The sequence below is a fragment of the Macaca thibetana genome, chromosome 9 (assembly GCF_024542745.1).
Source record: "Macaca thibetana thibetana isolate TM-01 chromosome 9, ASM2454274v1, whole genome shotgun sequence".
NCBI lineage: Eukaryota > Metazoa > Chordata > Mammalia > Primates > Cercopithecidae > Macaca > Macaca thibetana.
In genome coordinates this window covers 33,015,487-33,042,557 of record NC_065586.1, presented here as the reverse complement: position 1 = coordinate 33,042,557, position 27,071 = coordinate 33,015,487, and the positions used below count along the sequence as shown (strand labels likewise).

The 27,071-nt window shown below is 40.8% G+C and overlaps 1 protein-coding gene across 7 annotated transcripts in view; it reads left to right on the top strand.

Moving 5' to 3' along the window:
* Window positions 1–27,071, top strand: part of NRP1 (neuropilin 1) — a 159,548-nt gene that overhangs the window by 44,947 nt on the left and 87,530 nt on the right. For all 7 annotated transcript variants that reach the window (XM_050805265.1, XM_050805264.1, XM_050805266.1 and 4 more), the window contains one exon: window positions 20,127–20,308. In XM_050805265.1, coding sequence (XP_050661222.1) covers window positions 20,127–20,308 — 182 coding nt within the window. The remainder of the gene's footprint in view (window positions 1–20,126; window positions 20,309–27,071) is intronic.

The following is a 27,071-nucleotide window of genomic DNA, read 5'->3' as shown; positions in this document are numbered from 1 at the left end:
ATTGGCAGAATAAGGCTTGGTATTTAATCCATAACCCGCTATGCACTGCCCCCTACAGTGGCAAAGAACACGCAGGGCTAGAAGAAAGAGATCAAGGAAGCATTAAAAATGTCAGGCCACGAGACCATGTTTAAATTATTAGGTGAGATGCCGTCTTGCATTTAACAATGGCCCCACGCACCGTGAGGCCCAACTTCCTCTCTCCCTGGATGTTTGACAGGTTATTGCAATCTTTTCTGAAATTGAATTTCAGCTTGTTTCAATAACATTTCCCAGTAAATAGGAGTGACTCTGGTATCTCGTTTGTGAATCTTGATGTAATAATCGGAGGTAATTGAAGCGTGCACAAGCCGCAGAGACTTATGACATGTTTTTAAACAAGGATTGACTGATACAAAACTAATTGAACAAAAGCTGGAAATCAGATTCCTCTAAGAAACCTTGCACAGAATACAGGGTCTTTCATTATGGCACTGAGTTTGACTTTAAAAGTGGCGTGTTCAAGTTTCCTTATTTTCCTGAAGGAGTTTAGGAGCGAGTTACTGACAGGCAAGGTTGTGATCCAACGACCAGAGTTAATCATCTGGTGACTGGAATTAATCCTCTGTCTGTCGTGTGGTTTGGATTAACCAGGGTCGGTCATCCCCTTGTGCCTTGGTGGCCCTTATGAATTTAAAGAAAAAACCTCTTGGTAACAAAGGTACACAAAATGAGCTTCAAATGACAGCATTTTGCATAAACTAGCACAGATTTGGAAACTTTTTATTTTGTAAATTAATCTTCTGTAGACAGATAAGATTGTAATATTTTATATTTATGCTCAAGCATACACGAATATATGCACATATAGACGTATCCCATACAGGCGTTCTATACATCCTCAGGTTGCAAAGTGGCTGCTGGACTTACATTCCATTTCAATGGAAGTTAGATACTAAAAGGAAGAAATAAAAGAACAAAACCCGTAATTTACATATCTAAGCTATACAAGAGACCAAGATTATTAAAGCAGGGCGCACAATGCTCCTTAGCCCCTGGATTTAAAGTGGGGGGTGAAAAGCATTTATAGATAAGAATTTGAAATTCAAATGAAGGAACAAGTAGTCTGTCTAAAATGTTGGCCTCCACAGATACTGACCTTCCGTACAAAAGGTGGCGGATTTTTATTTTCAGGCACTAAAGAAAAGAGAATGAATTGTGTGTCGCGCACTCAGATTCGTGATAACGATAAAACGTAGCAAACCTTTTGATGCTTGGCGGCTAATTGAAGGAAGTAGAGGAGAGTGGTACAGTAAGGAGTGAACATAACTAGGAGAATAATTAACAGCTTCATTAGGCAAAACTTACCATTTGTATGTGTATCTAACACACGTTAATGTCAGTTGGATTGAGACTTGATGTGGAGCAAATTTCTTTAAAAGATAATGAATTGCTGCTCTTCAAGGAACAATTCGAAATGCGTAAATGTCACCCTTATTTATAACACCTCTAGAGAATGGCAGGAAAGTTGAGATCTAAACATTTTATTTCTCTAAACAGGAATCATGACGACGTGGACCTCGTTAGAGCTACCACTCCACCTGTGGAAGCTAAAACAGATAGGACTGATATAAGCACCTAGGGATTTATAGACATAATACTTATTATCACTAATAGACGTTAGGCAACCAAATCCCAGAACGTCTTGGTGAGACTAAGCCCCCTAAGTATTTGGCATGCCCTTCCGAAGAGATGTTGTCGTCATGGTGGCTGTTTTTATAAGGTTTAATGTAATTGGAACAAAAGCAGTATACCCCGCCATGCTTTGAGTTTTCCCAGAAGTGATTTATGTGATTTTTAAAAAAAAATTTCTGAAAGTTTAAGGTGTTCTCTTCCAGAGCTAGTTCCTAAATGATTTAGAAGATTCTGGTTAAGTGTTGTTAAAAGTATGAATATAAAATAGTTTGACTACCTGGGCTATGTGGTGGTTGTTCTAGTTTCTATTGTAGGTTCATTTTCTCAGTAGCATGAGCTTAATCCCGGGGAAACAGTACTGTTTTTGATTCTCAGAGAACTTTAGGGTAAGAAGGGAGATATTTCCTACCTAAAAGTATACATTTTATCAGGGAAGCAAATAAGACGCACAAGACCCCCCTAAAAATAGTTGTAGTGCAACATTTGGCAAACTTTTATTCCTTGGCTTGTACTCCTTAATTAAGGGTTTTATACATTCAAGTAGGGGAACATTTACAGGTGATTGAGTGTAAGAAAAGCTTCACAGAATAAATGAACCTTGGGTGGGCTTTGAAAGAGTGGGATTTGAATCAGCAGCAAAAAGAAAAAAGAAACTTCTAGGAAAGGGATGCCAGAAAAACTCTCTAGTTATATGAGCGACATCAGGCTCTTGTCTTTGTCCTTCAAAAGAACTAACATGCCAGGCAAAGTGGTGTGCCTGTAGTCCCAGCTACTCAGGAGGCTGAGGTGAGAGGATCACTTGAACCTAGGAGTTCTGGGCTATAGTGCACTGTGCTGAGGAGATGTCCACACTGAGTTCAGCATCGATAAAGGTGACCTCGGAGCAGGGGACCAACAGCTTACCTAACGAGGGGTGAACCAGCCCAGGTTGGAAACAAAGCACGTCAAAACTCCCATGCTGATCAGTAGTGGGATTGTGCCTATGAATAGCCACTGCACTCCAGCCAGGGCAACATAGCGAGACTCCATCTCTAAGAAATGTAAAAAGAACTAACACTATCCCAAGAATAGCAACTGGGTAGGGAGTTGGGGCAGAAACGCACCCACAGGATTAGCCAAGGCATGCCTCTTTCTGTTTGAGCTTTAAAGTGAAAACGCTGTGGCCAATACCTGGACACACATTTGATCTCCAAATCACCCATCCTAACTTTCATTTTACCCTGACATTTATCTACCAAGATATATATTTTATTTCTTAAGACCGTCATCAAAGTTCACTTTAACCAGATTTAGATACCATTCTTTACCAAGTCTGGGTTAGAGTTAGAAAGAAAGGCACTGTGTTGTTTGCAACCCAGAAAAGCTCGGGCTCACACTCTATCTTGAGACAGCTCTGACGTTGTGAAGCATGCTCGAGACACCATGGCAGACAAGCTGCCATGGAAATGTCCTCAAATGATCTTCAGCAGACACAGCTTCCATTTCTCTTACCTTCTCCACAGCACCCATGCTATAGCTTGATATCCTAGTCACAGGCAACAAGGTTCAGACCCACGGATGAGGCATTGACTCTGTCTATGCCATTCCTTCCACTCCAGACGCCTCTATGGGCCCCCGGCTGAAGAATGCAGGAGTTAATTCAGCAGACTCACTAGTCAGGCTAAAGAATTGCCTGTGAAACCCATGTTCTTATCAAGTCGACAACTCTCCCAACAGTGTTGGGGACATAGCTGCAGTAAAGGTATTCTCATGTGTAACAGGACACCAACCTGTTCATTCTTTCTCTCCAAGCTTCTAAAATAATGACAAGCATAAAACCTCTTTCAGCTTTTCAGAAAAATGGGCTACATAAATATAAGCTATTACTACTTTTTTCACTAAAAATTATGTATGTCGTATATGCTAAGAATCCTTTCCTGTTTAATCGCAAAGCATCATGAGAGTAGAAATCAGAACTTTTGCTAGTAGTCTTCTACCATTTGTATGGAAAATTGCCGTGGAAGAAATCAATATTATTACTGTTCAAATATTTGCACAGCCTATGTTTAACGTGCCTGTCACACATTAATGAGAAAGTATTTTTGAAGACATTGGATTTAAAGAAGAAAACTTAGAAAAACATCAAGTTGAAGTTATTATTTTTAATGACTGCCAAATTCAATGTTAGTTCTGCTCCAGTAGTATTTGAGCTGCTAACCTGTGTTTTTGAGTGTATGTTCTTGGTGAATAATTAGGGAGGAATTCCTTAGTAAGTAATTGATATAAAGGCCATTTGACTTTGAAATTTACAAAAGCCGATTTTAAATTCATAATTTATGAAGGTTATGTGTGTGTTTAATTAGTGAAAATGGGTATTTTGCTATGTCTGGGAAGGGGGATTATTGCACTCTGAGTCATTAAGAAAGGTCCCCTGAATCAATGACATTTTTACAGTGCAGCAATAATCTTATTATATTACACACACGTAAAAATGTTAAATGGACTATAAGATTTGGCATGAAATTGCCTAGTTGCATGAGGAGGGGGAAGAGAAAAGTCAGCATAGCAATTAAACAGTTACAAAAATAGGCATGTTCTTTGTCCAGAATTTGGAGTTCTTGGCTGGCATGCCCAGTTTATAAAAGAAAAGTCAGCAGAATAAGTTAAGTTCGTTCTGTGGCATCAGAAGGCCAACCCTCAAAATAGATGTGGAAAATGCTTGTGTTAAATGGTCATCCAGGCATTTCTTTGGCTCTCTGGTGCTTGGGGCCATCTATGAGAAACCTGGATCAGCCCTTCCTTCTGCCCTGGACCTCTCTCCATTTCCTGGATCCTTGCTCCAAAGAATGATAGGAATATCTTCATTCTCATCACAAGACTCTACCTCTAGATTGCCTGGTTCCAGATTAGCAAGAAGGGCAGAGGCTGGAGGATATAGGAATGGAGGGAAAAGCAAGGCATTTAAGGGATAAGAACACAGAGGGGAAGTCTAGTCATCCATCCTTCCCTCTGTGACACAGACTTCCCATACATCTTGCCGAGCCTGTGAAATACATACATACACACTTTTCAAAGTGCTTGCCATCCCTGTCTTGTTAAAATAATAACATCTCAACAACCTTTATGCAATTAAAGAAGTCATTTCTCTTCTTATCTGTGTTTGGGCCTATTTCTTAGGTGTCAGTCCAATAAATGAGTTCTTTAAATTTGTGCCTTCTCATAATGACATAAAATTAGGAACTCATCATGGGGAAGTGACATCGTGGTGCAGATAACTGCAAGGCTGTCATGTAGAAGAGGACTTAAATGCAGTCTTAGGATCAATGGGTGGGAATGGCATTAAATACTGAAGAAACAATAGTTGAGGGAACAGATTGGAGGCAAAGTTAGGAAGATTTGGAATAATCACCTGGGGATCAGAGATGGGATGAGCTTCCTGTCTGGATTCAGAATTTCCCCTTCTTGTAGGTTTTGTTTGTTGTTGTTGTTGTTGTTGTTTGTTTTGTTTTGTTTTGTTTTGTTTCTGAAATGGAGTCTCGCTCTCTCACCCAGGCTGGAGTGCAGTGACTCGATCTTGGCTCTCTGCAGCCTCAGCCTCCCTGGTTCAAGCAGCTCTCCTGCCTCAGCCTCTAGAGTAGAGTGGCTGGGATTTCAGGCATGTGCCACCACGCCTGCCTAATTTCGTATTTTTAGTAGATATGGGGTTTCACCATGTTGGCCAGTCTAGTCTCAAACTCCTGACCTCAGGTGATCCTCCCACCTCAGCTCCCAGAGTGCTGGGATTACAGCACTGCACCCAGCCCCCTTCCTGTAGGGTTTTGAGCAAGGATGAGAAATCTCGTGGTAGGAATCTCAAATTAGAAGTGGATCCTAATGATCACAGAAAAATCTCCCATCATCGCCTAAAAAATGAGATGTCACGATTTGTCTTTCATCCGAATACTGTGGTAAGTTCTGATTCTTCTATTATAACTGCATCTGGAATACTGTTCCAGTCCGTTGAGTGTTCTGGGCTCCAGTTTTTCCATATACAATGCAATCTTGGCCTATTATATCTTCCCACTGTACAATATTGCTTCGTTCTATTCATGGTGGTCACCTTAACTCAAAGTAGTAAAACCAGGGCATTCTTGACTCCTGCTCTGAGGGAGACAAACTAGAGGAAAACAAGCTAAGTGCCTTTGACAGCCTTGGTTGAGCTCTTTTTACCAAGTATAGGCACAGTCTTAGGTATCAGCATTGTACTTGTTTGGCCAGAAACAGTTGCTAAAACAGTCTTTCAAAGCACTGAGTCAAATTAAATCCTTAACATTGAAGGCAGAATAAGGAGAAAGAACTAGATTGCCAAATTTATCTCTGTCTTCTCAAATGTATGTTTTCATTTACAAAGTTGATTCTCTCCCAGAATTTTTTTCATTGCCTCTGATCTGTGCTTGTGCAAAGTAAATGACTTTTCAAAATAACACATAGCAAGCACTTCATGACGACACTGATTCCATAGGTATTATGTCATAAAAGGGTCATGTGATCAATGAGATTGGCATATGTTGGGTTTAACCAAGTTAATTCAGGGTTTCATAACTCTCAGAGCCTTGAATTTACTGATATAAATTGTGAATATTCATGAAAAGAACATTATTTGCAGCGTTTCCCTAATTACTATCAAAAAAAATTTCTCTTGAAGCATTTTATAAGACTAGTGAGAAAAAGGGAGTAAACACAATAGATTAGAAAGTGATGAAAACAATAATATGATCTCGGGAATTTGCCATAAAGGAAAAGAATTAATGAAATATCTGAAATACGGGGTATTTCTAAATATTGCAATTTCAGGAACCTGTAATGTTTTTAATAAGTTTCAACTGGAAGGATTTCCAAAAGGCCTGTTTTATTGGACATTTTTAAATGAGCACTTATATGCTCCCAAATAATTCAAAAACTAAAATGCTGAAAAATCGGCTTGTTCCTATCTCTTTCTGTGACTTTATCAATCCTCTTAATGAATTTTATGCAAAAAGTACAGTCAACTGCAACTGTCTACATTAAATATATTCAAAGACATTAAGTTGCTTAAATATGGTAAAAAGCTAAGTTATTTTATATATTCTAGTTTTTAGTAAAAACAAATCCCCTTTTTGCTGGAATAATAATGTCAAAGAAGGTAAAGAACAACATTCTCTCTGCCTTTGCCTACCTGTCTTGTTGTCACAGCTGAGCCTTAAGTATTATCGGGGGAATTCTTTATACCTTTCTCTAGCTTCTATTGTGTTAGGAGAAGAGTACATTTGGACATGCTTGCTTTATGCCACGTTTTATTTTAATGAACTTGACCCTATTCTATTTTTTCCTGTTAGGATTGCCATAAGGTTATTTTGGGATTGAGGAGCACTTTAGATGGTAGGATGGGGGTTGTGTGCTCCCCTTGTTTAGTTTAAAACATGTTCAACCACAGGGCCCATTTCAGCAAGTTGCACCTTTGTGTGGTCATATGTTTAAACTCAGCTGAGATGGTGTTCCTGCTCTTAGGTAACGTTTATGGCTGTTGCTTTCCTTTTTTCTAAACACACAATTATTCCCTAAGGTCCATATAAATCATGAGGTTACCTAGGTCATTACAATCCTTTCTTCTCTCCATGAGCTTGCTCCTAATATACAGATAGTAAAAGGTTTGCTGTATACCAATTCATTAGTCTGTAAGGCAAGTCAGTGAAAACAAACAAAATCATGTGAAATACTGGCTAGATAATAAACAGTGATTTTCTGAATCTTTTATTCTCGCATGTTGTCAGAGAGGAAAAAGCTCTAGTTTATATCTGAAGTATTATTGTACATCTATAGATATATTTCTCATTATACAAATTATTCACTGCATTACAAATTGATTTTGGGCATATAGAGGATATTTGGCAGGATAGTAAGACTAATAGAAGTTTAGTAGTATGGAGTTGATACACCCACCTTTTGACTTAATAGAATTTCAGATAATGAAAAAAAGAAAATGGACAAATACTCTAAGCATGAACGTATCAGACTCTAAAGATGATTTATAGCAAACAGTATGCTGCTTTCAGTAAACACTGGAGATTAAAGAAAAGGAAACTCTCTAACACATGGTCTGTTTTTCTCATGTACATTTCATTCTAGCATCATGAATACATTAGGAACATTTCTAAAAGATTCATATTTCTTGGTTGTGGTTATCTTAGCAGTTTGTACTTTAAGGAAACTGGAAGGGTCTGTTGAACAAAATTGTGCAATTTTGACTTAGGTCAGTGCTCACTGCCCTTCTTAAAGTTCAGGTGCGGTGGCTCACGCCTGTAATCCCAGCACTTTGGGAGGCCAAGGCAGGTGGATCACGAGGTCAGCAGTTCGAGATCAGCCTGACCAACATAGTGAAACCCTGTCTCTACTAAAAATACAAAAATTAGCTGGGTGTGGTGGTGGGCACCTGTGGTCCCAGCTACTCAAGAGGCTGAGGCAGGAGAATTGCTTGAACCCAGGAAGCAGAGGTTGCAGTGAGCCAAGATCGTGCCACTGCACTCCAGCCTGGGTGACAGAGCAAGACTCTGCCTCAAAAAATAAAAAGACAAAAAAGTTCAGCTCAACATTTCTTTTAATATTAGTGCCACTAAAAGGAAGAAGTATCTAACTGCTGTCAGTAGACCCATTTTTCTTCAACATTTTTTGCTTTTGTTCAGAAAAGATGACTGGTCATTTTAAGATAAAGGACTTCCCTGTTCCAGAATAAATAATCTCCCCTAGTTGATGCTGAAAATGTTCTATGGTAGTTATTGGGTGAGGTGCGGTGGGGGGGACTTTAAAAAATAAGAATTTGCCAACTTTAATTCCTGTAGCTTTGATTAGCAAACTACCTAGATCCCCACTGGATAATTACGAATTAATCAGGAGGATTTTAAAAATATCTTTAAATGAGCACATTAGGTCCTATAATATAAAACAGAATTATTGCTTCATTTCTTGTTTCCAAAGAATTAAAAAGAAAATTTGAGGATTATGATTTTGCGATGCAGTAAGCCAGACATACTACCTTTCCAGAACTGGAAATTGCACGCTAGTGCCTCTACCATACCAATTAAGGGGGCTGTTTGAGCAAATTCAGCACTGCACGCTAATAGCACTAATCCAACTGCACTTCATTAAATCGGTTGGGTACATCAATGGAAACACTTAACGGATTTCATGATTTAAAAAAAAAAAAACATACCATGGTACATATAAATCGCTTTATTTAACTCCATTACTGACAATGGCTTTGATTGATTGAACTTTGAGAGCAATGCTAGGGCAAAACTGACTGTCATTCCAAATAGTAATTTTCAGAATATCAGGCTATGGCCATATTCTGAGAGTTGGTTATCTTCTAAGTGATAGAGTCCCCTGGGAGATAGCAATAGCTAAATTTCCTGGACTACCTAAACTACAGCCTGTTTTGACCCAGTAGCATACCCTGTGGAAAACAAAGCTCTTCTCCATTTGGTTTTCTATGTATTTGTCTCTTTCCTTCTCTCCATATCCCAACCTCACTTGGAAAGGGACCATCGAACCGTTACAAGCATCGTGACATATATGATTTCGTTTGTTTCTCTCTGGGTTTCTGCGAGGTAATCATCATTTTGTCCATTTTACAGATGAGCCACTGAGACTCACAGAAGTCAGTTAGTGACCTGTCCAGGGCACAAGTCAGTGGCAGATTGACTGAGATCACAGTCATCCAGTTTTGGCTGACTTCACTGCCAGACGTCAGGCAGGTGTCACCTCCTTTCCTCATTGTCCCCTGTGACACTTTGTGAGGTGTCAAAGATGGTGATCCTTCTTAATGGAGGAGCCGCCTTTTGGATCAAAGGTGCAGGAGTGGCTCCTGAGCCTGGGAACAAAGAACAGAATCCATTTCTTATGGCCTCAATCTTCTCTGCAGGACTGTGCTTAAAAAAAACAAAGGGTCAGTTCACTTTAAAAAAATTACTTTGGAGGCCGGGCGTGGTGGCTCACACCTGTAATCTCAGCACTTTGGGAGGCTGAGATGGGTGGATTGCTTGAAGTCAATAGTTCAAGACCAGCCTGGCCAACATGGTGAAACCCTGTCTCTACTAATAAAGTACAAAAATTAGCTGGGTGTGGTGGTGCACACCTGTAATCCCAGCTACTTGGGAGGCTGAGGCAGGAGAATCGCTTGAATCTGGGAGGCAGAGGTTGCAATAAGCCGAGATTGTGCCACTGCACTCCAGCCTGGGCAAGACAGTGAGACTTTGTCTCAAAAAAAAAAAAAAAAAAAAAAAAAAAAAGGAAGTCTGCAGGGAGAGGAGCAGAGAGAGGAGAATATTCTTTTTTCCTTTTTCTTTCTTTCCCTTTTTTTTTTTTTTTTTTTTTTGAGACAAGGTCTCACTTTATCACCCAGGCTGGAGCTCAGCGGTGCCATCTCGATTCAAGCTCCCAGGTTCAAGTGATCCTCCTGCCTCAGCTCCACAAGTAGCTAGGACTACAGGCGTGTGCCACCACGCCCAGCTAATTTTTGTATTTTTGGTAGAGACGGCGTTTCACCACATGGCTCAGGCTGGTCTCGAACTCCTGACCTCAAGCAGTCCGCCCACCTCTACATCCCAAAGTGCTGGGATTACAGGTGTGAGCCACAGTGCCTGGTGGAGAATATTCTTTATAGGAAAAAAAAAATTCAAAGTAAGGATATAAGGACTTAAAGCAATAAGAAGGAAGTAAATATGTACAAAATGCCTCCTTTATCGCTTCTTGATGGCTGGACTTGCTATATAAACTCTTCTTGAGACAATCCATGAAAGTAATTCTTTTTTTTTTCCCTGAAGAACAGTGGAAAGTTGGCAAGGAGTAAAAATTTTCTACGAAATAGGGAGGTGAACAAGTTATAAATGATGTTAATATCTTCCAGATGGCACAGTTTTACATGGGAATTGAGTTTATCGTAATTACAGGCATGTGAGTTTTCTACAAATACTGAACTTTGCAAGTCTGACACTAGAAGATTCCATCACTTCTGGAGCAGAGTTGTTTTAAGGGAGGCGTTCCTTCCCTTCCGTTTAGACTGCATCCTTGGGTTTTGTAATCTGAGGTAAATCAGAGAAATATTTTCCCCTGTGAAGGGTGATTTTTTTTTAAAACAAGTCTTCCTGGACAATAAATCTTAATTATGCAATGAAACTCCTAGAAACGAGAAACTTAGATTCCAAATATTTTTTCATTAACATTATATATTTTGATCATTGTTTAACACCGTATGTCTTTAATGCTTTGATACATTTATTTTTGAGTTAAGCTGTTATCATTTTTCTGTCTCTAGACGTGCGTTGGGCAATCAGTCTTGGAGCTTCTGGTTTTGCTTCAATCAGGAGAGTGTGGCTCAATCAATTATCCTGCTTTCCTATTCCTTGTGAGCAATGCCTGTAGGCTCAGAGCTTCCAAACCTGTAGCCAATATGGTGAGAGACATTGAAACAGCCTCCACCATCGCTTGCTTCCCAGTCCTGCCCTTGGCTTTACCCTAGACCCGACTGCCTTTTGCTGCATCAGGTGATGGAGCAGATGATCCCTCCTGCCTTCAGTACCCATTGCAGCTTTCAATCCCCATGTGTCCTAGAAGAGCCTGGTCTTAGTGGTAGGCAGAATTCCAAGAGGGTCCCCAAGATCTACAGCCTCTCATATCCACATACTTTCTCCCAGTTATTCAATCAAACACAAATCTAGGAGCTTCTGCAAAAGGCTTTTGCAGATTTAATTAAGGTACCAAATCATCAGTCAACCTCAAAAAAGGGAGATTATCCTGGGTGAGATGACTTCATCTGGTGAAGGGACTGAGCATTTCCAGAAGCCCGTGGAAATGTGAGAAGAATGCAATGCTAGGGAGATTATCAACTGCTGACACTGAAGATGGAGAGGATCTGGGAGCACCCCCAGCTGGCAGCCAGAAAGAGGGCAGAGGCTGCAGCCCTGCAGCTGCAAGAACCTGAACTCTGCCACAGTGGTATGAGCTTCCAGGAGGATCCCCAGCTCCAGATAAGAATGCAGCCCAGCCAGCACCTTGATTTCTGCCCTGTGATGCCCTGAGCAGAGAATCCAGCAAGGTCATCCCAGACTTCCGATCTGTAGACCTGTGAGCTAAGAACTGTGCGTTGTTTCAAGTCACTAAATTGGTGATAATTTGTTATTTTGCAATAGGAAACCAACAGTCCACTATCTGCTAGACATTCATTGCCTTGGTTTCTCTCTTTCCAAGTCAGCCTTGACTAACCGTCACCCATGACAGCTCTCATATTCTTGTGCACAATTAATTATTATTCCTTTGCATTACTACAATGAAAGCCATTTTGATCTCTTTTAATGTTTCTTATAAATTTTTTCTTTGATATTTTATTTTTTCCTCACTTTTATAATACCTTCTTTCCTGAGACTATAAACTCTTGTACCTGATGTGATTACCTATTTCATAAATTAATCATCAGGTTTCTTAGTGACAATAAAATTATTGATAGTCATTGTTATGACCCCTGAGACATTACAAAAACTTAAAGGTTACATTTTTAATGTGTGAGATTAGCTTTGTGAGCTTTACTGTACTTTGATTATTCAAGAACTGGTCATCTCAGTATGACATATATGGAAACCTTTCCTAAACTGAATCAGAGTAAGATATTAGGTGGACTATATCGGATTGGAATTTCTTGCAGGAGAATGTCCTTGAAGCCTTTGGACAAGCTCAAGGGTCACACTATGTAGGATTTTGAGGAAGACAATGACATAAGACAAGACAAATGTTTCTGAAAACGTTTTAATTTTTTTTTTCTGCAAGAGAGGTGAGGACTTGGTGTCCCATTTATAGTCAGTGAAGTTGGTTGCAGGAGAGAGGGTGTAGCTTAAGTACATCCAGCAGCCACTGATGGATGTCACATTGCTGCTCTGGTCTTAGCATCACGTTCTTCCCAGCTCTGTGGCTTGTGTCCAAGCAGCCCAGGAGATCATCCCTGAAATTTGGAACTTGTACTTATTTTGGAGCTATGCAGACAGCAAAAACCTTGAGTCCTCCCATATAGTAATAGATGGAATCTGAGTTTGGGTGATAAGATTGGTGAAGGAGTTCAATGGTGGGGAAATGGAAAGGCTACTAAATAATCACTGTCCTACCAAAATGAAAGGGATTATTAATAAGTCATAAGTGCTTGCCCCAACAGAAAAAAAAAATGTCAGCTTACATCCTGACAGAATCTACAGCGTATTACTAGATGCAAATATGCATAAACACATCGCAAAGTATAGAAGTAGTAATGCTATAGTTTAAAAATTAGGTTTGTGGGGTGTATTGAAAGGACCACAAGAAGTAAGAAAAACGGAGTTTTAGGAAGTGTCATAAAATATAAAAATAAGCCCTGGATCAAAGACATAGGTCCCACAATCCTGCTTATAATACACAGAGAGCAAATTGGAAGATAGATGCATAGATAAATGAATGAATGAGTGAATAAATACATTAAATATGTGTGAAAAATATATGTAGAAAAATGTGTTTTTTTAAAAAAGAAAAAACACTTTATAAACTTAAAAACAAACTTCAAAGGAAATTACAATATAATAAAGCAATATTCTTTATTATTCTTCTTTATTTAATATTCTGTAGCATGCAATTTTATATTTTATACACATTTAGAATGACTTTCATAGAAATTTGGCATTTGACCACATGTTAGGAACTGGGAGGACAGCAGCCAGGTCATGGCCCAGCCTCTCCGTTTCTCATAGAAAGGTCTAGGGATTCTCTGGCACTGCCCTGAGGCTCAGGTCCCTTAGCTGCTCTGAAACTGGGCATTGCCACCCAGGCTGGTGGCAGCGCTGGTGGTGGTCAGGCCTTCCCTGGAGCTGCCCGTGATCAGGCCCACAGTGCTGGTGCGAGGAAGGAACCAAAATTAGCGCTACCATGCAGCCCCCTCCAGGAGCCAACCGTGTTTCATCTCAGTCTTGCAGGCTGGGCTTTGTTTCCAGTAGTCATGAGGTCCCCGAGCAGGAGGACCAGGACAGCTCTGACAGGAAGCCCATTCAGTGGGACTCACCAGACACCAAGACTGCTGCCTGTGTCTGTCTCTCTCTGTCACATACACTCATTCATGCACTGATTATGTCATAAGCATTTTTTCACTGATTATATCATAAGCATTTTTCCTGTATTTAAAAACTTTTATTCAGCAATTTTTTTCTTTTTGTTTTAATTTCAGAGACAGGGTCTTGCTCTGTTGCCCAGGCTGGAGTGCAGTGGCACAGTCACAGCTCACTGCAGCCTCAAACTCCTGGGCTTAAGTGACCCTCCCACCTCAGCATCCCAAGTAGCTGGGACTACAGGCACGAGTCACCATACCCTGCTAATTAAAAAAAAAAAAAAAAAAAAAAAATTGTAGAGAAGGTGTTAGGGGCTCTTGCTTTGTGGCCCAAGCTGGTATCGAATTATGGAACATATGTCTTTGATCCAGGACTTATTTTGTCTTATCTCTTGTAGTCCTTTCAATGAATCTTTGTGCAAACCAAGATGCTCTAAGCACACAGAAAAATCAATGAGGTATTAGTTGATGAGACAATTGTCTAGCAACAATAACCAGTGGAAAAATGAATCACCCATAGTTAATGGCGAATTCTAAAGTAAGGCCACACCCATCCCCCTCCCTCCAAAATATGAAAGGGAGTAACAAGTGCAGATACTGGAATCAAGCTTGCCCCAAAGTAGGAAATATTAAAAGCATAAAAAGTACCTAATTCCTGGGTCCCTTATGCAGTACTCCCCCAGCTCAGGGCTCTTTCTAGGATACCACCTACTACCTGCCTTCCTGGGATCATTGTAAAGACTAAATTAGATAATACATGTGAGAACATGCTGACATGGAAATTCCCGTGCAATGTCAAGAATTCTTGCCAGCCTTTCAGAAAATAGGAGATCAAATCCAATTCATTTTAACTTTCCGATCCTAAAAATAAATATCACACAGAGCATCTCATTGATCCAGTGGTAAAATAAATAAATAAATAAATAAAAGCCAGTCTTTGATTCACTTCCAAGATAGTGTTTTTTTTTTTTAACCAAAAAATGGAAAATAAGGCAAACAGGTATTGATTTGCTTATTTCTATATAGGTAGTTAGTGCTTTTCAAAATAACTTTTATGTGATTATGAAGGACTACTTGTCCATTGTAAAAATTTTGAAAAATACAGAAATGAATAAGGGACGTAACGTCACTACCCAGAGATAACCACCTAATGGCTTGGCCTAGTTAGTTCCTTCTAGCTTTTTTTCTGCATATGAATAAGAATTGAGAATATACTGTACATAGAGTTTTATATTCTGATTTTTCACTGATTATATCATAAGCATTTTTCCTGTTATTTAAGAAACTTGTTGAGCTTTTTTTTTTTTTTTAATTTTAGAGACAGAGTCTTGCTCTGTTGACCAGGCTGGAGTGCAGTGACACAATCACAGCTCACTGCAATCTCAGACTCCTAGGCTCAAGTGATCCTCCCACCTCAGCCTCCCAAGCAGGCGAGACTACAGGCACGAGCCACCATATCCTGCCAATTAAAAAAAAAAAATTGTAGAGAAGGGGTTGGGGGTTCTTGCTTTGTTACCCAGGCTGGTCTCAAACTCCCGGCCTCAAGCAATCCTTTTGCCTCGGCCTCCCAAAGCACTGCAATTACAGGTGTGAGCCACCGTGCCTGGCCTGAACATGTTTGTGTGTTTGTTTGTTTGTTTGAGATGAAGTCTCACTCTGTTGCCTAGGCTAGAGTGCAGTGGCGCCGTCTTGGCTCACTGCAGCCTCTGCCTCCCAGGTTCAAGTGATTCTCCTGCCTCAGCCTCCCGAGTAGCTGGGACTACAGGCGCCTGCCACTACGCCTGGCTAATTTTTTGTATTTTTAGTAGAGACGGGGTTTCATCGTGTTAGCCAGGATGGTCTCGATCTCCTGACCTCGTGATCCACCGGCCTTGGCCTCCCAAAGTGCTGGGATTACAGGCATGAGCTGAACACGCTTTTTAGTGACTGAATAATATTCCATGGTATTTGACATTATTCTGGGTTGTTTCCTTAGAACAGATTTCTAAAAAATGCTTTTGTTAAATAACAGGCTATGACTCTTTTAAGACTTTTCATACATTGTGATTAGAACATTGCAAGCAAGCCAGAACCACTAGGGGATGACTCTCCTGTAAAACCACTCAGAAACACAGATGCAGACTAATTGGTTCCTCCTAGCTCCACCACTGTATGTTTTTATTTCCAAATCCTCTTTCTAATACTCTGGAAGAAAAATCTGTTCTCTTTTGGGGGATACGTAAGTTAATTCTTGGACGGCAGCACAGCGATCGTTTACAGGTTGTTCAGTTTTAATAGCTATTAATGCCTCGTGCAAAATAAACCAAAGACCCACAGAAACACATTTTTGCAGGTGAAAATTGTGTTCGCCGACATCATTTCTCACTCCAGCTTATGATGTCAGGCATCATATTTCTCCGTTATTAATGTATGTATGCCAGTGGGGGGAGATCCTCTTGGAAGGAGATTAAAAAGACACCACCACCTCAAATCCCCCTTCCTAATAATGTGAGAATGTCCAGAAGCCTGGGGAGTTGGTACAGTAGCTCACAGTGTCAGACAACACCCTGTGGAGGATTAGCTTCCTTTCCATTAACCATCTCCACCATAGAGAGTCCGGGGTCATTTGTGCTTACAAGACAAAACCTGACTTAGGCAAAGTCACTATTCGTCTGTTCAGCACCGCATACCTATAAAGCCTCCGAAACCGCTCTTTAGTGACTGAATACATTTCTCATTTTCCCATCACTTTTCCCCTTACTTGGCCATTTTCCTAAAGCCATAATTCAAACTTTCCCAAAGAAAAAAAAAAATCTCTAGGTAATCCTTTTAAGAATTCTTAGAAAGAAATCTTTATTCTTTGAGCACTCTTCTGGGAAACCTAACCTGTGATTACTGTTAGGATTCAAAATGTTTCACCACCCGCATCTACGTAGATAAATTGAGCCTGGGGAAATACGGAGCCAGTAGGCTTTTAGCTTGAGGAGCGGGGATTCTAAAGCCAGGGACGCTCATGAAAACAACGACCTGGTGGATTAAACCCCAAAATTGAAACTGTGGCAAAGTACCTTTTAATTACAAAAGGGTTTAGGCAGAGATCTATCTTTGAGTTAGTTGGCAGTAAATGTTCACCCACTTCACCACTGTTACTATAGAATGGAAAAGGTTTAAGGTAGAAAATTTAAGAAAAATAATGGGAAGATGCCTAAATGAGGAGGGAGGGGTTGGTTGTCTTCTGAATATTTAAAAAATCCACATCATGTTTACATTCTGGGGGTGGTAAGCGGGGAGGGTGAGGTCTGGGGAGGGACTTTCCCCAGATGGGAGCCTTGTCTGTATGTGAGCAGAGAGAAAAACACCTTGCATAGAACGGTCGTGCCCTTTGGACCCATTCATAGCCTCCTTGTGAACTGGAGTTTTCTTTTTCCAGAGCAGGGACCCAGACAGACAGAGGGGTCAACTCTCTGACCCCTCCTCTAGTTTTTATGAATTAAATTCCTCGGACCTAATTCCCAGCTCTCATCCAGCGTCTGGAACATGGGGAGTGAATGAGAGCCAAACAAGTGCCTTCATTCTCACCTTTGCCGGGCTGCTGTGCTGTCGTGACTGGGGATCTTGACATCCCGAGCAATGCCGTGTTTGCCACACTGGCAACAGTAACAGAGCAATGTGCAGCCGGCTTCGGGATCAAAATTTGCAAACTCAGGATCCTGGGCCTCAGGCCAATGCAGTCTGGGTGCGTTGCAGTGGTGACACGTTTAGTCTCTAGGGAGGGATGCTGGCACACCAGTTGCATTCCTGGCAGCACGCTTGCCAGTGCGAAACTTAGCGAGCGGAGCTGGTATCAACTCCAGAGGGAGACGCAAGCTGCTTCCTTAACTTCTTTGGCAATACTCCCCTCTGCAACTTGTGCGCAGTACACCCTCCTGAATATTTACAAGAGCTGCTATTTGTGATACTCTTTGGGGCCCTGTTGGATAGTACTTTCAAGAGAAGTGCTAAAACGATAGCAGCCTTCCAGTTTACAAATGTAACTATGGTATTCCTGAATAATTCAATTTCCTAAAATTGGCACTTAACTGTGCAATGACTTATTTCTTGCTGGGAAGAGATTCTAATCCCGCCCCCACCCCCCACTCACCACCCCACACATACTTTTAAAAATAGCTTTTACTTTTGCCAAGAGGAGCGCCTAGTATTTACTATTGGAGGATATGTGAATTAAAATACTAGCTCCTTTCCCTGTTGCAATCCACGGGCACTATATTAGCTGAGTTCTCTGCTACCTGGGAGGAACGTATCCTCAACGGAAATGCCCTTAGTTTTTCAGAATGCCTCACCCACCTCTCTTATTTGTGCTTGGAAGGCAACATGAGCTAGAATTTGGCCACTTAGTATTCAGACCATGTCAGGATTCAAGTAAAAAGCCTATATTGCAGAGCTGGATGCACCGTCGCCAGGCCAAACACAGTCAACAGTTCAAATCACAGTTAAATTATAAGAAGGCGTGGGGTGAAACATGCAAACCTGCCTTATCAATGAAGCAGTAGAGATAAAAGGAATTACTCCATAAATGCCAGCTTGTGGGGCTTTAATGAGTACAGAGATGGTGTCCTTTCCAGCTACATCCCATTGATTATAAGGCTAGTTAAGATTTTAAACATAATGCTTTCTTCTTCTTCCTCCTCCTCCTCCTTTTCCTCCTTCCCTCCCCTCCTCCTCCTCTTTCTCCTCCTCCTCCTTCTCCTTTGTCTTCTTTTAACATGCGAAGCATTTCCCAAAGTACGGAGAAATGAACAATACCTCTGTGTATTTCCATAGTTTTGCAAAGGGACGGTGGTGTTAGCAGGCCAAGTATCTACTACTAGAAGCATCATATGTAGCAGAGGAAATGCAGTTAATACAATAATTCACATATGTTAATGCTTAGTTCCATCAATGTCAGCTTTATTTTCTTCTTGATATACACAAAGCTGGCACATAGTTTTAACTGATGAGGTAATGTCATTTTTAATTTAGAGAGCCTTAAGCTGTCCACTTTAACTAGTGATATCATGGTTGCAGTTGTCTCCTGAGACTTTATGTAAACATAAGTCATGCATCCCCGGCAGTTTGAGAAAAGATTGTTAAAGATGACATTGGGCATCATGAAGATTTCCCCCACTTTGATCTCTTTTAAATTGCCAGATACAGTTTATGTTACTGACATATTTTAGCCATTCCTGAAATTAATATATCCCAGGACTTTTGAACCAAGTTAAGCACAGAAATAAAATAAAGGTTGGAAATGAATGCCTTGTAATGTTTTCATGTCATTTCTAGAAGAAAAATGGAAGATGAATCAGATTCTCTTGCTCCTAGGTGACTTGGTAAATAAAAAGAGAAGAAAGAGCAAGCTACTAAGAAATACATAACACCAAATAAACAAAAGCCTTCTTATTTTCCTAGGGGACACGAGTGTATTGGTGATGGCTTTGTACATTTTAAAGATAAATAAGATCCAAGTATATCTTATTTCCATGTTAACTTTTGAGTAATATTTATGGTCACTTTCCTTACGATTTGTATCCTTAGTGTCATTATTAAGCCTGAATTTTAAATCTCATTACTTTTGTGGTATCAAGCGTTTCTTTCTCAAACAACAAGATTTCTTTAAAGACTCAAACAATGATATTACTTTAAAGATTCAGACTAGCGGGTATAAACAAAGTTATTTTCCATTCTTAACTAAACTTTTTCTTGGGAGAAATTACGTTCTAGGATCCAAGTGTCATTTGGGGGAAGATAATCTGTGTTTTAACTATTGGATGTGGCTACTGAGAGACTATTTTCAAAGAAGTCTGGAGTTTGGTGGAATGCAGTTAAATAGTAAAGAATCTGTTTATTATTCTGTGGCCATATGTTTAGAGGGTCGCTCACAGAAATCAAAGTATTGTTCATAGAAAGCTCCAGCCAGGAGACATTTTGAATTCATAAAAGAACTTCACAGTTTGAAAAGAATGCATAGCATTATGTATTGACACCCCACCACCATAGACAAAGGAACACAATTTAATAATAGAGGATTGTGCTCATGAGATTTTCTTTTTCTTTTTAATTGGTTACTTTAACTGACATTGTCTGCAAGTATAATGGACACCATTATTCTTAATAGTTCTGTGTTGCCAGATGTATACAGACATGATGTAGTCCATTTTAATTATTTCGTTTTGCTAGTTTTTTTTTCCCTCCATTTAATGCAGTGATGAACGCAGATAGAACTTTTTTTTCCTGGCACACTATGCTAGATGATGCTGGTGTCTAAGTTATTGAAATTAAAAGGGCATTTCTCACCAACCTAATGTTTTCTTCCATGTTTGTGTGTTAGGTATGACTACGTGGAAGTCTTCGATGGAGAAAATGAAAATGGACGTTTATGGGGAAAGTTCTGTGGAAAGATAGCCCCTCCTCCTGTTGTGTCTTCAGGGCAATTTCTTTTTATCAAATTTGTCTCTGACTACGAAACACACGGTGCAGGATTTTCCATACGTTATGAAATTTTCAAGAGAGGTGAGTGAATAGCTTACAGTAGAACAAGGATGACTAAAAGTTCATTTAGGCCGAGTGCGGTGGCTCACGCCTGTAATCCCAGCACTTTGGAAGGCTGAGGCGGGTGGATCACTTGAGCTCAGGAGTTCAAGACCAGCCCCGTCAATATGGCGAAACCCAGTCTCTACTAAAACTACAAAAATTAGCAGGGCATGATGGCGTATGCCAGTAATCCCAGCTACTCGAGAGGCTGAGGCAGGAGAATCACTTGAACCTGGGAGGTGGAGGTTGCAGTGAGCTGAGTACAGGCCATTGCACTCCAGTCTGGGCGACAGAGTGAGACTCTGTCTTAAAAAAAACCAAAAATTTATAATTTATTTAACCTTGTTTGATTTCACAAAAGACAAAGTGAAAAGAAAGATAGGAGTAATGCTTTTATCCTTTTGTAAAATATATATCCTCATTATAAAAATGTTGGGAAGTACTTTAAAATAAGGTTAAATTACCCATTGTATGAAGGAAGTGTGCTTAAATTGAAAAAAGAAATATATTTCAGCAATCAAAATTTCACCAGTCTGAAGTGTTGGCCAGTGTTACAGGGCAGCAGTCTCCAACCTTTTTGGCACCAGGGACCAGCTTCATGGAAGAAAATTTTTCCACTGACAGGGTTGGGGGATGGTTTCAGGATGATTCAAGCACATTACATTGATTGTGCACTTTATTCCCATTATCATTACTTCGTAATATATATTGAAATAATTATACAACTCACTGTAATGTAGAATCAGTGGGAACCCTGAGCTTGTTTTTCTGCAACTAGACGGTCCCGTCTACAGGTGATGGGAGACAGTGACAGATCCTCAGGCGTTAGATTCTCCTATAAGGAGAGCGCAACCTGGATTTCTTGCACACGTAGTTCACAAAAGGGTTTGCGGTCCTATGAGAATCTAATGCTGCAACTGATCACTGATCTGACAGGAGGAGGAGTTCAGGCAGTAGTTCCAGCGATGGGGAGTGGCTGTAAATACAGGCAAAACTTTGCTCACCTGCCACTCGCCTCCTGCTGTGAGGCCCAGTCCCTAACAAGCCACAAACTGGTACCAGTCTGCGGTCCGAGGGTTGGGGACCTCAGTTATAAGGTATACACTCCGTAAGCTTTTTAAAAAGCATTTATTCTTATCTATCTTCTTCAAAAATAGGTTTGATCTATTCTTGAAGTTTGATTTCTTTCGTTAAAAATGCGTCAGCCAGCCATGGTGGTGCGTGCCTGTAATCAGTTCCAGTTACTGGGGAGGTTGAGGTGGGAGGATTGCCTGAGCACAGGAGTTGGAGGCTGCAGTTGAGGCTTGATTGTGCCACAGCACTCCAGTCTGGGTGACAGAGCAAGAAGAGCCTGTCTCTAAATATAAATTTAAAGATAATTTAAAAGTAATAAACAAATTAACAAACATGTAAAGTTATCTGGTGGTCACTGTTTTTAGCAACAGCCTATAAGTTCCTTTCATGTGTGAAATTCAGCCTTCCTATTACTTATATTTTTAAGTTGCCATTAATGTCTAGAAAACCAATCCAGGGACGGAGGATCAAGATTTGAATGTATTGTCTTGGAATACAGAAGAAAAAGCTTGTTTCGATAGAAAAAAATCTAACCACATCAATTTCAAAAGCCTTCGGTCTTCTGGGTTCGTGATAACTGAGAAAAATTTAAAGGGGAGTTGTTAGGGGCTCCAGGAAACATTGCGACAACTTCTTTAACTTTTGAAGATATTTGGCTCTGACACCATAAAAACAGGGATAGATGGAGAGAACTTTCAGAAATTTAAGCACATAAGTACTTAGAACACCTTTTGTATAGATAATAGTATACATATGACATCAATATAAACAGATGATGAATGTACATATTTTTAGTGATGAGAACTGTTTGACTTGTTATAGAAGTCATATTATACGTGTCTGTATATGTACACACACACATCTACACCTGCTTGCTTACCTGTATGTGGCACTATCAAAGACAAACGTGTCAGAAAAGGGGCTAGGAATAGCCTTTTATTTTCAGTTTTCTTAGAGATCTGAAGACAGTTGAAGGAGAAAACAGAGATCTGTCACTAACTCATGAAGAATTCTTTGTGTTCCTTCCAAAGGAACTCAGCTCCCTACATATCTGTGAGTCTCAGATGTACCAAAGCTTCCTGTCCTACTCTCCAAGCCCATTCTTCAGACTTGAAGTCTTGTTTTGTTCTTTCTCTTCTTGACTTCCCACATCCAATACGGCATCCACTGCTTTTTAATTTTTATCCAAAGGTCTCAAAGACTCTCAGCTTCTCTTCCATGTCACTGCCATTAACCAAATAGGCCCCAGTTGTGGCCCTCCCATGTGACTCTATCCTGCTCACAGCTTCTCAAACAGGCAGGAAGCCACTGTCCTCAAAACGTCCACAGAGGGTCTCTGTCACCCCACTGGGCAAGATTGAGGCCCTGCTCAAAACTTAGCATCAACTGCATAAAAATCATTAATATAATCATTTATGAAAACCTACACACACACACACACACACACACGTAAAAGCGCAGGTCATGAATGTTTTTTCCTCAAAAGTTGTTTAATGATATTGTAGAATTCATGGATCATTGTTCCTTTGAAAATATAGCACTTCTTTTAGGATGCAGCAATTTCAAGTTTCCTGAAAACACATGAATTACACCAATCATAGTTTAATGCAACCAGAATGGCCTTGAGGTTTCCGGTGTGAGATCACAGTTCTGAGACATTTAGGCCATTCCAGAGTCCCTGGGTTGCATTGCTCCAGGATCATCTTTGCCTGACCGTCAACAAGGCCAGCCCTGCTTCTTCCTGCCCTCTTGCAGCCACGTTGGACTGCCCTAATTCTCCTCCTAAGAGCCCCTCTTTTCCTTCTACATGTCTCTTCCCAGATGCTGAAACCTTAGGCCACCAGCCCTACCTTTATTTCCAATCGCCTAAAGAGATTTCTCTAGGAAACCCAAGCCTCCCCACTGATCTCTGTTCCCATCCTTCCCTTGGTCTTCAGGCCCAGACGCTGGAAGAAGCTGCTGCAGTTTCCTATGGGTCTCAGTGCAAGGGGGCCGGGAGTGGCGGGGGTGCCATTTACTGAGAGCAGACTTGGTCACTTGATATATGTTACATGATTGAGAGTTTGTGCATTTAATAATAATTCCGAAGAGAGTCTCTTGACTGTTACTATTCTCCATCCTTATTGTCCTTGGCAACTAAATGGTGGCATTCCTTATAGCTATACAAGTTACTCCTGTTCTTCCAAGTAAAGAGGAAAGCTCATGTTCACTAACTCCAAATGCCTGTGTGAGTGCCACTCACTCTTAGGCACCCAGGGCTGCTGGCCTCACTCCTGCTCATCTCCTGTGTTGTATATTCACCTCCTGTGTTCTGAAACTGCTGTAAAGAAATACCTGAGACTGGGTCATTTATAAAGAAAAGAGGTTTGATTGGCTCACAGTTCTGCAGGCTGTACAGGAAGCATGATGTTCACACCTGCTCAGCTTCTGGGGAGGTCGCAGGAAACTGACAATCATGGCAGAAGGTGAAGGGGAAGCACATGTCACAGTGGCCAGAGTAGGAGCAAGAGAGAGAGGGAGGGGAGGTGCTACACGTTTTTTTGGTTTTTGTCTTTTGTTTTTTGAGATGGAGTCTCGATCTGCCGCCCAGGCTGGAGTGCAGTGGCCTGATCTCAGCTCATTGCAAGCTCTGCCTCCTGGGTTCACACCATTCTCCTGCCTCAGCCTCCCTAGTAGCTGGGACTACAGGCACCTGCCACCACACCTGGCTAATTTTTTGTATTTTTAGTAGAGACGGGCTTTCACCATGTTAACCAGGATGGTATACGTTTTTAAACAACCAGATCTCATGATAACTCACTTACTATTGCAAGGACAAGGCCAGGAGGGGATGGCGCTAAACTATTCATGAGAAATCCACCCCCATGATTCAATCACTTCCCACCAGACCCCACCTCCAACACTGGGGATTGTAATTCGACATGAGATTTGGTGGGGACACAGATCCAAACACTATCATATGTATTCACCATGGACTTTCTTAACCCCTTTTCTGCCATTGTCCTTTCGGGAGAAAGTGTTTCTTCAACTATGGTGAACTGAAACAACAGTGAATAAGGAAAATATGAAAACGAATTTTGGTGTATAGTGGAGAAAATAGGAAGCTACAGAATATTTAAATTAGAAGAGATTTTATTTTGCAAATTCTAAAGTCCAACTCCCGTTTGTCATGCACAGAATTTGAGAACCAGAAAGACTAAGAGGCCACCCAAGTTTACCCAGCCGGTGAATGAATCTCAGGACTGGAATTCAGGTCTCCTGGGGCTCCATCCAGTTCTCCTCCATCACCCCATGGAATGTCCCCATGTTTTGTCAAAATACACAAGAAAACCTGGGATCACTTCCATAGCATGACAAGGGCAAAGTGAAAGCACCAAAATTCACTTGCTTTTGAAAGTATGACCTTAATTCCTGTCATTTTTTTTCTCAATAAATCTTAATCTGAACTGAAACATTTTATCTTTATAAGAAGGAGAAAATATCGGTATCTGCATGAAATCTTGCTGTTTACTTTGGCTTATAAGAATGTAGCCAAAGCGTTTTTTTCCCCAGGGAGGAGTTTGGAGGTCTCCAGCATAACCGTTTCTACACTGTGGCTATAAAATCCTAAAGGGTCCCCAGTAGCATATATGTACATATGTATTTTTTATTTGTGGATGAATGACTCAAATTAGCATAGTCGCTGTCATCTCAGAAGCCACCAGAGTAATTTAGAAACTAAGATTATAAACCATACAGCACATGTCGTAATCTCTACCTGGAACTGAGGAGGCGAATTTCTACATGTTACTAACTTTTGAACCGGAATCAAATAGATAAGCATTTGCAGTGCTCACGGTGAAGGGTGAGCCGTGTCCAAGAAGGTTTGAGAGGTATTTCAAATAAGTCAGACCTCTGCAGACCAGGTTTCCTCTGCCCATCTAAGAATTCTTCTGCATCTGCAATGCCATGGATCCATGGATAGTTGATATGTGCATGAGGAGGAAAGGATTGATTTGTTTTCTCAACAGGCTGCCAGATGCACTCTGTTGGTATTCAGCCTCCTGACCCGAATCACTAAAACAAGAGACCTACTAGTTAACTTTAATCTCTATTGATGTCTAATGAGTCGCCTCTAGTTGCCTGGCACTTTGGGAGAATGTTCAGTTAAGACCAATGTCAACAAAGCACCTTATTTAGAATTGAATCCTTGCACGCCATTGCCAGGGCCCCATCACTTCTGCCTTCAAGCCACTGTGAGAAAATGGTGCAGGAAAAGAGTTGTTGAACTGAACACCCCCAGATTTGATCCTGAAATTCAAAAGGGTAAAGACTTCTCTGATTCACAAGAGTCTCAAGTGCAGCTATTTGAAGATCATAGCAGCAGGTGGTATTGAGGGACTGAGTTGATGTGCTCATGTTGGTAGAGAAGGCAGTTTTGGGGTTTGTTGTTGTTGTTGTTGTTGTTGCTTGTTTGTTTTTTGAGGTGGAGTCTGGCTGGCTCTGTCACCCAGGCTGGAGTGCAGTGGTGTGATCTCGGCTCACTGCAACCTCTGCCTCCTGGGTTCAAACGATTCTCCTGTCTTAGCCTCCCAGGTAGCTGGGATTACAGGCGCCCACCACCACGCCCACCTAATTTTTCTATTTTTAGTAGAGACGGGGGTTTCCCTATGTTGGCCAGGCTGGTCTCGAACTCCTGACCTCAGGTGATCCGCCCACCTCAGCCTCCCAAAGTGCTGGGATCACAGGCATGAGTCACCGTGTGCACCCAGCCGAGAAGGACAGTTTTTGAATTGTGTAGTGAATACCACCCTATGCTGGTTACCATGAATTGAAATTGGAGTCATTCATACAGGCATAAGGTCAACCTGCACTATATGCATGGATGCTCTTGACCAATTTCAATGACAAATCACTATAATTTGTAAAGTCTTGGTGGTACTGAACAGTCATTAAAATTACACATTATAAATATATGCATTACACACACACACACACACACATCTATTAACATGCAATTTTAGAATGGCGTACTATACTGTGCCTGATACTTTGGGGAAGGTTAGGATGTCAGCATTGATATTAGGTGACTTCCGGCATCATGGCCTGTAATCACAGTTTATCGTGCCCTCACTAACAGCCACACTTTACCGGCCCACCTGTGTCAACACCACTCAGAATGAGTCACTCACCCTTGGTACATGTACGAATTACCTTTCACATTTCGTTTGTCAAAGAGGCATAGGTCACATCTGGCAGAGTTACTGAGTCACTGGTGTAGGAATCTGAAACCCAAACTGCCTCCACTGAATTCTCTCCCTCATCATTATAAATGTTCTATTTCACCAATAAAGGGCTGTCAGCCTCAAGATTTAAAGATTTAAGCTTGACGGGGCTATAATTATTTCTCTAGGGCTCTGTCGAGATTTCTGCAGCTTACTCATTCATTGTTCCCACATGATTTTATATTTGTCATTTTTTTCCCTGCAACAGCAGAAGTCTTTAAATTGCTCCATACAAATGGAAAGCTAAGGTTAACACAATAAATCTGAACTTGACTTTCCATACCCATTTTACTAATAGGAAAAAGCTGACTAATGCATGATTAGAATAGTGGTTATAATGGTGGGCTTTTATTAGAAAGATGTTCTGTCTTTACCCAGGTTATTTCTTGGGGAAGTTGTTTAAG